The sequence below is a fragment of the Melospiza melodia genome, chromosome 11, assembly GCF_035770615.1.
Source record: "Melospiza melodia melodia isolate bMelMel2 chromosome 11, bMelMel2.pri, whole genome shotgun sequence".
Taxonomy (NCBI): Eukaryota; Metazoa; Chordata; class Aves; order Passeriformes; family Passerellidae; genus Melospiza; species Melospiza melodia.
In genome coordinates this window covers 19643571-19656155 of record NC_086204.1, presented here as the reverse complement: position 1 = coordinate 19656155, position 12585 = coordinate 19643571, and the positions used below count along the sequence as shown (strand labels likewise).

The window sequence follows — 12585 nt, the reverse complement described above, 5'->3', positions numbered from 1 at the left end:
ATGCTACAATCTTTTTACTTGAACTATTACAATTCCCTCCCCATTTTGTTTGGTAAGCTGAATATCCTGGGGACTACAAAAGAAGGTTCTCATGAAGCTTTAAATTGGATTTTAAAAGAAAAGGGCCACATAAATTCAGGATTAGTCTTTGGAAAAGTGCTCGACCTTTTGAAAACTTTTTAAGAATCAACAAACCTTCATCATTTGTTATTAAGAATAATTCCAATGAGAGACTGTCTTTGTAAATATTTGCTATCTTTTTACATTTTCAGCTAAAGAGATGCAGCCTATCCTACCAATTATGTTTAAAATGGGTCATTTAGGACACTATAATAAAGTTAGGTAGTTGTACTGAACAACTGAAAACATTCCAAAAGCAATATTGCTGTACTACAGAGTCTCTCAAAATCTCTGTAGAAAATTGGTGTGTTTATTTTGGAATCTCTATGATCTTCTGTATCATTTCTATTCACTCCTTCCATATGGATTGCAGAGAACTGCTGCAGAAAAATAGCATATAACTGCTTTACAGACAAGTCACTGGAATTTGAATAGAAACTGCTACAGAATGAGTAGAGATTTTTTCTCTCTTGAAATTTTATACAATATTATTGAAAGGGCATTTTGGTCACAAAGTATAATGTCAGGTACACTCAGGCACATTTAACTCCCCCTTTCAAATCTTGATGAATCTATTATGTCTTCATTTTCATTGTTTTGGGAAGAGATATATCTGCCTAGAATAGATGAGAAAATGCTGTATTCTGAAGAGAAGAGCAAATGAATGCTAAAGATAGGATGAAAATGGTGAAACAGTAGTGAAATCTCTCTTGGCTTTGAAAGGTGCTGCAAGAGTTTTATGCTGAGCAGGTCTGAAAGCTCAGCTCCAAGTGCCTTGATGGATTACTTTTTTTTAACAGAGAATGCATTGTGGAAATAACTTCTGAAGACTTGAGTGAGATAGTCACATCCTCCCAACTATCCTATATTTGTCCCCTTCAGCTGGATAATGATAAAAATGCAGAGAAAATGGGAAAAGTAAAGGTACTACCCTTCAGAGAGCTGAGAAAGACCTTACTGAAGACAATCTCTACAGGCTGCACAGGGAGAGTGTAATGCACCATAAATCCATTGTCTCCAGACTAATGCAGACTCAAAAATCCCTATGATTTAATAAGAACTGCAGATGTGTCTATCTACACCTCGATTTTGTAAGACATTAAAGCCACTTTCACTATTTTTTTGGGTTTAGTTTTGTTTGGTTAGCCAAATGGAACAGGTTCATTATATACATGAAGTTAATCAGTCAGCTACTGACACAAAATTTCTGATTCTGCTGTTTCCAACAGATCCTTGCAGAAGCTAATGGAGCAATGAAGATTACAGCAGCTGTAGAGTGGGATCAAAGAACACCCTCTGCACTGAGACATTTATGCAAAAAGCCTCTCCCTTCAGTAGGGCACTCCTATTTCCAGAGCCCATAATTATAGTAAATTTAAGTAACCGAAAATTTTTCCAAAAAATGAATTTGATAGATGAAAAAAATTTCAAATACTGAAAGTTTGAGTGCTTGAGCTATGGACACAATTTCATAGAAAAACTTATTTGTGTTTTGCCCTAAATTTCTTTAAGAAATATGCAAAATTTGCTGTGAAAAAGCAAATGCATTTAACATGTCTTGTGCCCAATTGTTTTGCAATAAATTTTGCAATTTCCTATCAAGAAACAGTTTTGGTGGGAGATTTGCAAGCTGCCCATGGTATTTAGGAATCCAGAGTCCTATCTAGGTTTTTTGTGAACTAGTCTCCAAGGATCTCTTACTGCATTATTATTTTCCAGGGAACTCTTTTTCCTGAGTAACTGTTTTTCAGAGTATTTTGCTTCAAATATATTAGTTCACAATTTCTCAGATGGAATTACATTTTTTTGGCTTTTATGGCATAAATCAAATATCCCTGAGAAATAAAATAGTCAAGTCCTGCCAAGTTTAGCTAACAAAATTTGGATAGGGATGTGCATGTTTCAGATTTACAACTAACAGTGACGGTTGTTTTTATGAGCTGTTTGGGATTTTATGTAATTAAATACTGGCAAACAATAGGCTGTGGAAGTAAAGGATTTATTTCTCTTATAGACCTTCACTCAGGTTACTGGATTGCTGAATTAAAGCAATATGTACAGTACCTTGCTTCTACAATAGCATTTCCTCCTGTTATCTCGTTGAAGGGGGAAAACTGGTGAATTTCCTCAACATCAGCTTGTGTAATTACAGCTTCACTACGTGAATATTTAATTTTGTAATTGTAAGTAGCAGTTGCACGAGAATTCTTGTTCCTCTTTATAATACAAAAAAAAAAAAAAAAAAAGAAACAAAGAAAATAAAAAGTCATTGAACTTTGAAATTCTGTAACTAGAGGCTATTACATCACCCACTTCAACCCATTTCTTTTCCAGGGCTGTTTTGTTCATTGGCCATAAGAGCAATCACTGTGAATTCTGTGCACTCACTTCCATGGGAGAGGTCAGGCACGCTGCCTGTCTCCATTACTTTTACTGCTAAGACATGTTAGCTGCTTTTTCCTTTTCCCAAATCTAAGTAATTGGTCATTCCCTTGAGAAGCAGACACATTTTTCTGAGGAGAGCAGCTGCATAAACCACTCTATTTCAAAGACAGGATTATAATAAAGTTCAGCAGTACCTGTCTTGAATAGCAGAAAATGGACATCGTGACTATTTTTTTTACTCAACAGAGTAGGTGAACTAACTCATGCTGATAATTATTGGTTTCCAAGCCAGCTAGCTTGAGCTAGCTCAAGTGTGCTTGCAGTACATTACAGTGGGCAGCCCAGACCTCTGCTTCTCTGTGGCATCATTTTCATACAGAAAGAAAATATTGACAACTGGATACAGCAGATCTGATTTTCCTCTCATTTTTAGTACTTAAAATTAAGAGATTTTGTGGATATTAAATGGTGTTCTGCATAAGAATTTAAAATACTTATGCACAATACCACTCTGATTTACCTGCTGGCAGGTCTTGCATGGATGAGTGTATGCTGATCCTGTGACAATTTGAACTTTCTCTTCACAGCTGTCCAGGTCCTTGGATTTGCCCACATAGACTACGCTTGCTCTCTTGTTTTCCTGGATTGTATATGTTGTGTTACAAATACCTCCAATCCCAGCCTGGCAAAAATGAGAACAGGATCAGAGAAGGTCACTAGTATGCAAAGCTTTTCCTCACCTCATGAAATTTCCTGTTTAATTCTGCATTTTCAAAATTACTAATGGAAGTAAATGCTTTATTTTTCCTTATATTCTTCAGAAGCAAAATTGCAATGATCATTACTTTCTTCTCTTTTTCACAAGTATCATTTCCAGTAAGCCAAATCAGAGTTACACTGAGAGAACCAAATCTCCCAAAAGTTTCACTCAGAGCCTCAGGAAATGGGAGTAATAATTTTCAGCTAGAGCTGTTGATTGTGAAATATGTTTTGGGAAAATATTAATAAAAAAAGTCAAAATAATTTGATCAGTCAGCATGAAATCTTAACAGTAAAGTATTTCAAGGTTGGAGATGGCATTCTGCCCTCAAAACTTGCTTTTACAGCGAGCTTACAAATGCCTATGGAACAGGCCTTGCAGTATCAGGTGATCTGTCACAATATGATCAGCAATAATTAAAAAAAATTTCAGGATAAGAGTTTTGATTGTGGGTCTTCTTGAGTTCACAGTTTTAGCGGAGCTCTTAAATAATATTTTGAGCATTTACATTTATAAGAGCTTTTAAGTCTCCACAGTCAGTGAGATTTTTGTAGAGGAAAAATACTTGATTGCATTTCAGGAGGAAGAGTTATTTTCCTGATTTTTTTATTATTGTTATTTATAGCATAGCTAGTGCAGAGACCAGCTCTGGGCTATGTGAGAGCAGAGAAATGCTCACGTGGTGTTTAGGAAAGAAGATGTACCCACTTCATCTTCAGCTTAACAGAATTCCCTGAGACACTGTGTCTTTGGTAAAGGCTAGAAATAGGAATTGCCCAATATTTCTGGAAGCCTTGCACTCTGCAAATACAGGTGTGGGTCTCTGCACTCTGCAGGGTATGGTAGAGACATCCCGACTTTAAATGGGAGAATCCAACCCAGAGAATTCAGTGGGATGGAGCAGACTCCTGCCCAGCTGAGCTTCACAGCTGTGTGCAGTTTATGGCCAGCTCAGACACCCTGAACCCACAGGATGGGATGTACACCTTCCCAGGTTAGTCCTTTAAACCTCTCTGCAGCTCAGATTTTGGGACTAATAATGTTTATCTTCCTTTGCAGAGTGACTCAAGATTGTCAAGCATGGGTGCCAAAGCTCATTAATCAGTTGCGGTCTGAGAGAAGCAAAGAAAACTTGGAAATTATTCCAGAAGGTGAAGTCACATCTATTGCCTAGCGGTGAGAGTAGAACATGCTAACTGAATTAGAAAGAATTAAGATGTGAAACTTGATATGAGAAAATAGCGTTGCAGAATATCCAACAACACCATACGGATTTTTATGTGCAGCAAACAGTGTGCAAAAAATTAAATCATCTAACTCCTTTCCCAGAAACAACTCTACTTATGTAAAAATAAATTAAAAAAAATTAGAGTTACTCTTGTCCATAGTTCCAATAAAAATAACATGAAAGTATAATAATTTAGGTTTTTGCCACTACATTCTGAATTGAATGTAGTGTAATCAATGTAAATATGGTTTCACAAAAACTAAACACATTGCAATTTCTGTGGTGAATAGCAATATCAGATGATTGACCTTGACTAATATATTAAAACTTGAAAAACAGTGGAAATTTCAACAGAGCATCAACTGCAACTGTCAAAGCTGTTATGGTAATGTTATGACATATATACTATTTTCTTCCTAAAAGAGGAGCTAGAAGAGATTAATGTATATACGATTGGTAGAAAAAGTCAAATTACTGTTATTTTGGCTTTAATATGAAACTGTATTTTCAAGCATGTTTTATACAGTGTTCCCATTTTATGTAGGCTTCATCTTTCACGGTTTACTTTCTCTGGAATCACAAGCCAGATTTTCCAAGAGTTTAATTCTGCAAATGTATTTTTTAAAATACTTTCATCAACCAGCTTAAAAATATGCTCTTCTGTTGTTCTGTTTAAGTACATCGCCACCAAATGTTGTCCCATATGAAACTTAATCATGATGTCCCAAGCTTAGGTCTTTCTTATAAGTGAATTTTATGTCAAGGATGAATATGGAAAATGCAGTAGAAGACTCTGAAGTGAAAGTTTATTTATTTACAAAGGCACCACAATGGCCAAACCCAAAACTCACCTCCTGCAGACTGTATGAATTCTGCGCCTTCTTTAAGCTCAGCTCCAGCACGTTCACAATCCCTCTGTAGATGTTCAGAGCATCATCCGAGACAGAATCAGGAGCCATAATGTTCCCAACGTGGCCATTGCTGTACTCAAACTTGATGGGGCTGCTGAGCTGCCCAGTGAGGACCTGGGTCAGTTTCAGGGATCGGGAGAACGAGCTCTCGGGCCAGGCACCGTTGTACTCTGCGGCTTCGATCGAGTGAATCTGGAACAAAGGGGGAATAAATCTCCTCTTTCAGTTTTTTTCTCCCCAGTTAACTTTTTTTTGAATACACCCAAGCATCTAAAGCTTCAATCACATCAAAAATAAGCTTTTAAATAATGCAAAGCTTCTTCAAAGGCGAAACTTAGAAGCTGTATTTAGCATAACTAGTGTTGATACACACATTTCTGTATATAAAGTGAAAGAGAGCACTGCAAATGGCTGATATTTCCACAGCCACTGCACTCTGTTCTGTTTCACAGACAATCCATATTGCCAAAGGTTGACTTGTGCAAAGAAATGAGCCAGAGAAGAGCCACATGCAGCAGGTTGCTACCCGAAAATAGTGTGGAAGAACTGCAGGAAATTGCAGGAGAAAGTTAATGTTGCATAAAGCCTCATTAACTCCTGTTGTGAACTCTGCCATTTCCCTCACTGGGGTCACAGAGCGCAGGCAGCAATCTGAAACGAATAAACACATGGCCTCTAGGTCAGCCAGACATGCAGAATTAGTTTGAGCGGTGGACAGCAGGTTACAGAAATTGTCCTTCCCTACACGTTGTGCCATGGAACCAAAGGCTGAGGCACTGGCTCCAGCCCCACTCTGCACTTCACACTCCAGCCTCAACACAGGGCACATCCAAACAAGTAGAAACCTGTGCTAAACTATGCATTACTTGAAAAATTCCTACCCCAGAGAATGGGCATGTTTAGGTTAGTTTCTCAGAGGACCCTTCCCTTCTATATATTTTGACAACTTAAAGAGACTTTTCTCTGACACCTCAGGCTGGTGATGTGGCGCAAGACACGGATTAATTTCTCAAAAAGCCACACAAACTAAATCCTCATGCAGCAAATCACTGGAGACTGCGCTTTCATATTTATTTTTGTTATTGTTGGTGGAGATCACTGCCAGCCCCAGTAACTGAAGCTTACAGGGAAGGCTGTTAGAGAGTAAATCCCTCATGCTGCCTCTTGGACATGCTTCTGGCATATTGCACACAGGCAGGTTTGGGACTGCTCTGCAGGGTCAGGGCGAGGTAGTTTTCCCCAGCCCTTGGGGCCCAGGCAGGACTTAGGCTGTCTGCTTGGTTTTGAACGCAGCTGGCAATTCTTACTTGTTGGTTTGTGATGAAAAAATTGTCAGCTGGAAACTGCCCAGGGAGCACAGCTTTTTGTTTAGGCTGAATGTGAACTAGTAGGCTGCAGATGAAAGTTTAATTCCCTGAACCATCCCTCCAAACTCTCTAATTTAAATATAACAGCAGCAAAATAAACTTTTCCCAGAGAAGAAGGGAATAAATATACTATTTCCTTTAACTTAGAACTTGCCCAAAAAGTTATGCTTTTTTCCCCTCTTCTCCTTTCCTTGCCTGAAATTATTTCTGAAATGGAAACTTTTCAAAAATGCAGTAACACTAGTAAAATTATGTTAGAAATTTTTAGAGAACAGGAGTCAATTTTTGGTGAAGACTCACCCTGGCACACCAAGAGCAATTTAGGCAGGAATGAAGGAGATTCTGGGATAAGGACAAGACTTCTTCTGTCTCTTTTCTGGTAGGGAAGCTTTCTACTCACCACTCCAGAAGTGTGACTCTTATTTCCTTGGCTTTTTTTTTTTGTAATCCATCCCCTTACAAATGTCATGGAAAAGCAATATTTCCCATCTAGATCTATTATAATTTGAACTTACAAAAATACCAAATAACAGCAGGCTAATTCAGGGCGGAAGGCTACAACATTTACTAGACAGCCACCAGTCTTTTTGACCTAAAGTTTTTAATATGCCAAATTAAAGATTTTAAAATAACATTTTTCTTCCCTGCATGCACAAGGCTAAGTGAAGTTTGTGTAAAGCAATTGAGGTGTGCATTTCTCTACAACCATTATAAGCACTTATAGGCTTCTGCTAAAGACAAAAGTGTATTTCACATAATCAAATCCCTCAGTAATTACTCAGCAAGGAGTAAAAACATACAATTGAGGATGACAAAGAATGTCACTCAGAACCCTTCAGAAAAAAGAAAGATGACATTAATTATGCTAAATATTGAATCACATGCAACTACTGTTGCATGTTTTATTGCCTTTTGTCTGCTGGTTATGAAATCAGTTGATTAAATAATCCTAGGTTGTACAGTTTGAAACAATTGGATTGATCTAGTAATAAATAATTGTGCATTTCAAATTACATTCCATTGTTTCCCTGACCACAAAGCAGAAGAAATCCTTCAAGCCCAAGGTTGGCTTGAGCTGAGAATTACCTTGCAAAGTGCAAATAGAATTTTAGGGCACTGTATAAAAAATAACAGTGTTAGTTACATTATCCCTGAGTAAGCACAACACATGAGGAAAGCTAGTAACTTCACAAAAGCTTAAAAAAGAAGCTAAGTATGATGACAATTTTACCTTTCAAATTGAACATATTTTCTTACCCTAATGAGACAAAGTTTTGGCCCAATACCACTAATTTCCACTTTACTTTTTATTCTTATTCCAGCTCTTGCAAGTCCTTTCTCTGGAAGTCCACTGAGAAGCGTTGTTTCATAATCAAATGTATAAACCTTGTTTTCACTGAAATCGGGTTCTGCAAAGAAATTATTCCCATAAAATATTATACACAATGTACAGAATGTATTAAAGCACCTTCATTAGAATGTTTGGAACAAAAAAAGACAAATTTGTTCATTTTGCATTGCACCTGAACTAAATTAGCTGTTGTAAAGCTATATTAAACATTGATACACTTTTCAGATCCTATTTTTAATTTCACTTATTATAATTATATTAGTTGATAGGAAAATTACTTACGGTAATTAAGATGCTGGCTCCCTGAAAGAGAAGAAAAAATAGAGGAATGAAATGACAAAGAAAAAAAAAACAACTCTAAAATGTGAATGTACTGTAGTATAAAAGCCTATATCTCATCTTGCACATATAGCATAACCCTTTCTAATTAACTTTACTTCCATTTCAGCACCAGCCAAATGCCTTTTTTTCTTTAAACAACAAAAGAAGTAATGAAATATTTTTTCTACAACATGTTAAAGTTCACGTCTGCCTGCGAACTATATTTAGGTTCTGAAACCTTTTCCTGAATATACAATTTTAAATTGATCAAAGCACATAAGTTAGATACTTACCCACCAGGGTTAAAACCACGGCTAATATCAAGCCCCTCATGATGGGGATAGAGTAAAGGTGAATGTGATGGGTTTCTCTTTTATAAAGGCATGTGATATCACATGTTTCTTTTGGCACATTAGTTTGACAAATAAGTGCATTCTAGAATGCATATTGATCAATCAAAAGATAAACATTTCTGAGGCCATGAATGCTGACAACTTCAAATCCCCTCATGAGTTCAGCTACCTTACATTCTATATAATTCACCATGTTTGCGAGCCTTTTGAAATTCAGCAGGACACCTTAGCAGCTATATGCTGGAAAAGATTTAATTTTAAAAATATCCTGCTTTCTATTTTCCTCCATTTCTCTACATTTTATTTATACAGTAAAAAACCCCACTAAAATTTAAATTATCCAAATATAGTTCCTCCATCATAACTGAAATAATTTAGCTTTCTTCTGGTCATGTCTTCAATCTCCTGCTAATTTATTCTTCATAAGGGTCATTGCTTTGCAGATAAACCTTGCTCACATAGAAACTCTCCCTTTAGAGGAGAATTTGTGGTTGATTTTACAGATTTAGGCTCGAGACACCTTACAGCTCATGGGCATGCAATGAGAAACTGCCTTTCTGTGGTGTCTACCATATCTTGCTTCCCACACCTGGAAAGACAAAACTTGTCAGTATGACCATCACATTAGCCTGTGCTTAACAGTGAAAGCTTATACGAAGAAAACAGGAGGGAAATTATTCTCTTTGTTTATAAGAAGAATCTAATAAGAAGTGAGTTAAATTTCCAGAGGACCTCTGTGAGTTGGGACCATTGGGAACTTCTCAGTTGGTTCTCATGGGGCTTTTTCTGCTGTCCCACTAGGGGAAATATATCCAGAATTTCCCTCTTGCAGCAATAACATTTAGATCAATCCTTAGTAAAACCATGTCAGGAGGGAGTTTGCTCCCTAACTTCAATTATATGTATTTTTTTGCAAGTGTTTAACATTTACTTTGAATTTAAACTTGTCTTTTGTTCAAATGATAAATTAAATATCAGGTAAAAACCCACCTGCATACAAAGGTTACTGAGGGGGCAGGAAGGAGAGCTCAGGAATGTCTACCTGGTATTTCCATGAGGCTGTGGGAGGTGCAACACAGCAAACACTGCACTAATTCAGGCAGCCAGACTTTATCCTCCAGGAGGGGAACAGGGATTTCTCTGCTGGTGCTGTCCATCAGGGAGGAGAAGGGTGAAACCTAAACCCAGGTCCTGAGGTCTTCTCCTTCAGGCCTGGAGAGACATTTACTGCAGGCCCCATCTAACAGTGCTTTACATTATTGCTTCATTTACTTGGAGTGATGCCACCTGACTGAGGAATAGTGAAGTTCATTATTGTGGTGCCAGGGCACCTGGGCTGGAGCCAGGGATGCAGTTTCATGGTCCCTCTACCCCATCATTGCTCCACCAGGAGTCAAAGCAGGGCTTCTTCACTACCAAGACCTCCTGAAATCTTGAGGATTCTAGTATCTCAGCTTTCCTTCATGAAGAGAGTGATACAGAATTGTATGGGTAGTCAGAACTTCCCTGAAATGAAATCTGTCTAGTAAAATGTTTAAATATATAGTAGACATATGAACCATTAAAATAGATTAATAAATATTTTTGGGTCAGTGTGAGCTCAGGTGGTGAAAAAATAAGTATACACAGATTTTCCTTGATGTTTTCTCCTGAGGTCCTAAGTCCTGTGAGCTATGACAAGACACACCATGTTTGTGAGCCCTGTGAAATTCAGCAGCACACCTGCGTGCTGTGAGATGTAGTCAGAAACATCCTTACAAACAGCTACATGTTTTGCAGCCAGCATGGAAGTAAATGCACAGCAGCAAAGTAATACTGTGATAACATGCAAAACTCCTGCTCCTCTCACCCTGCTCATCACTGCCACAGCTTGACCTCTGCAGTAATATTGTGCTATCATATTGAGCTCAACTAGCTCCATTCCATAGGGCAGAATGTATAAGATAAAGTACAGAACTGTGTGAGAAAGAATATTTATTTAAACATCATTATTAATAGCTCATTGAAATACTGTGTGAGGGACACATACATATTAAAACAGAACTGCAGCATTTTTCAAGTTTAATAAAAGGTTTTATATTTAAGGTGTAACATGAATAAATTTGTTCTAAATGGATAGTGAATATACTGCATTTCTTTTTTCTAATGAAGCACACTGAACCTAAGTTTACAATCACCATGTGGACACCTGATTGCAAAAATAACAACTATAATAATTAAGATGGTGCAGGCTGCCATTTTCTCTTCATTTGCAGCATGTAATCTCTCTTTTTAATAACTCCTCTCTACCCAGGCTTGTTTCCTTGGGGGAGAAAAGAAAGTGATCTCAGAATTGTTGTACCCATTATTACTTTAAAGGAGCTACAGAATAAATGCAGTAAGTAGAGAGGAGACACAGCTAGAGTTTGAGGGTCACAGCACTGAGCTCTAATCCTTTCTTCAAAGTAGACACACCATTCCAGCTAGTTCTGAGGGAATAAACAGGAGATCCATCACTTAAGGGAAATGGATAAAAGGAGGAAAGGTAAGAGGTACACTTTTTAAAGGCAATACAATTTTTCTTAAACATTCAACAGGTCATGTTAGTGAGCAAGAAAATACATGAAAAATAAATAATCCACAATCAAACAGGTCCTCCACAAACAATATCCAAGTGCCTAATTTAGTTGCAGAGGAAGGAAATTTAATGTGGGCAGAGGCTTTATACACAACCTGAATCTTTTCCTTTTTTTCTTCTTTTAGGCATAAACAATGAAGAAAAGGGATTGTTAAAAAGCAATAGGAAATACCTTGGGATTTTTTTTCTTTTAAAGAAGAAAATATATGCTGTTGAGTGTTACAGAGAATGTGATGCCTGTATTAGGAGTGCAGTAATAGGAGGTAGACTGCTTTGATTTTACAGGGCACTTGCACCATAAATGAAACATGAATACAGCCTAATTAACCTGATTAGAGCTATTGCTTCTACACAGCAATTGTCTTTACATAACACATTCTGCTTGAGTAACAGAGTCTTATTATCTGCTGTTGTACTGCCATGGATAGCTCTGCACTCTCCTTGTTCTGTATTCACATTGCTGAATTATGGTGCAGTGATGCCATTTCCATCCTGCTAATGTATAGCCTAATGACAAAGCAGAGATTAGCCAAACTGCTCCCAAGCAACCACAGCAGGTTAAAATAGATATAACCAGCTGGCTAGGAGAAGAGATTTTTAGCCTTCAGTTTTCCTCATTTCGAAAGATTTTTAAAAGGAAGCTTCACACCTATTTCATATTTAACATTCAATCCCTGAATGTTTTGCTCAAAACATTCAGCATTTGTAAGAGTGGCACAGCCTCCAAGATAATGTTTGATATTCTCTCCAGAGACATCGTCTAATGAATGAGAATGTGTTCAAGGCTGGGCTAAATTGCCATATGCTTATTCTAGTACATTCACAAAGGGATTTTTTTTTTTTTCATTAGATTGCTTTAAAAGGAGCTTTGGGTTTTTTGGGTTTTTTTTTTGACTCTTTTCCCAGTTTGATGCTGGCACACCACCACTGGAGTGATAATTGTGGGAATTGGATACAAAGTTTAAAAATTAAAACAGGTAGAAATGCTATTTATATGTTGTCTAGCTTCTGATATATGCATGGTTTGAAAGATACTGTTGGTCTAGATTAATAGAATAGCTGTAGAATTTTATTTTGATAAATTTGCTTTTTGCTGCTAAGGTAAAGACACATTTTGGTGCATTTTTTGAAGTAGTTGTTGGGACTGTTCCTAAGGCCAAGTGTGCATTGCC

General features: G+C 37.3%; 1 protein-coding gene across 1 annotated transcript in view; it reads right to left on the bottom strand.

Annotated features, from left to right (window-relative positions):
* Positions 1–8776, bottom strand: part of LOC134422795 (vitellogenin-1-like) — a 42849-nt gene extending 34073 nt beyond the window's left edge. Inside the window, exons 1-6 of the mRNA XM_063165168.1 lie at positions 8737–8776; positions 8405–8425; positions 8029–8180; positions 5345–5596; positions 3026–3187; positions 2185–2336 (exon numbers count right to left, since the gene is read on the bottom strand). Coding sequence (XP_063021238.1) covers positions 2185–2336; positions 3026–3187; positions 5345–5596; positions 8029–8180; positions 8405–8425; positions 8737–8776 — 779 coding nt within the window. The remainder of the gene's footprint in view (positions 1–2184; positions 2337–3025; positions 3188–5344; positions 5597–8028; positions 8181–8404; positions 8426–8736) is intronic.
* Between the last annotated feature and the right edge of the window lie 3809 nt (positions 8777–12585).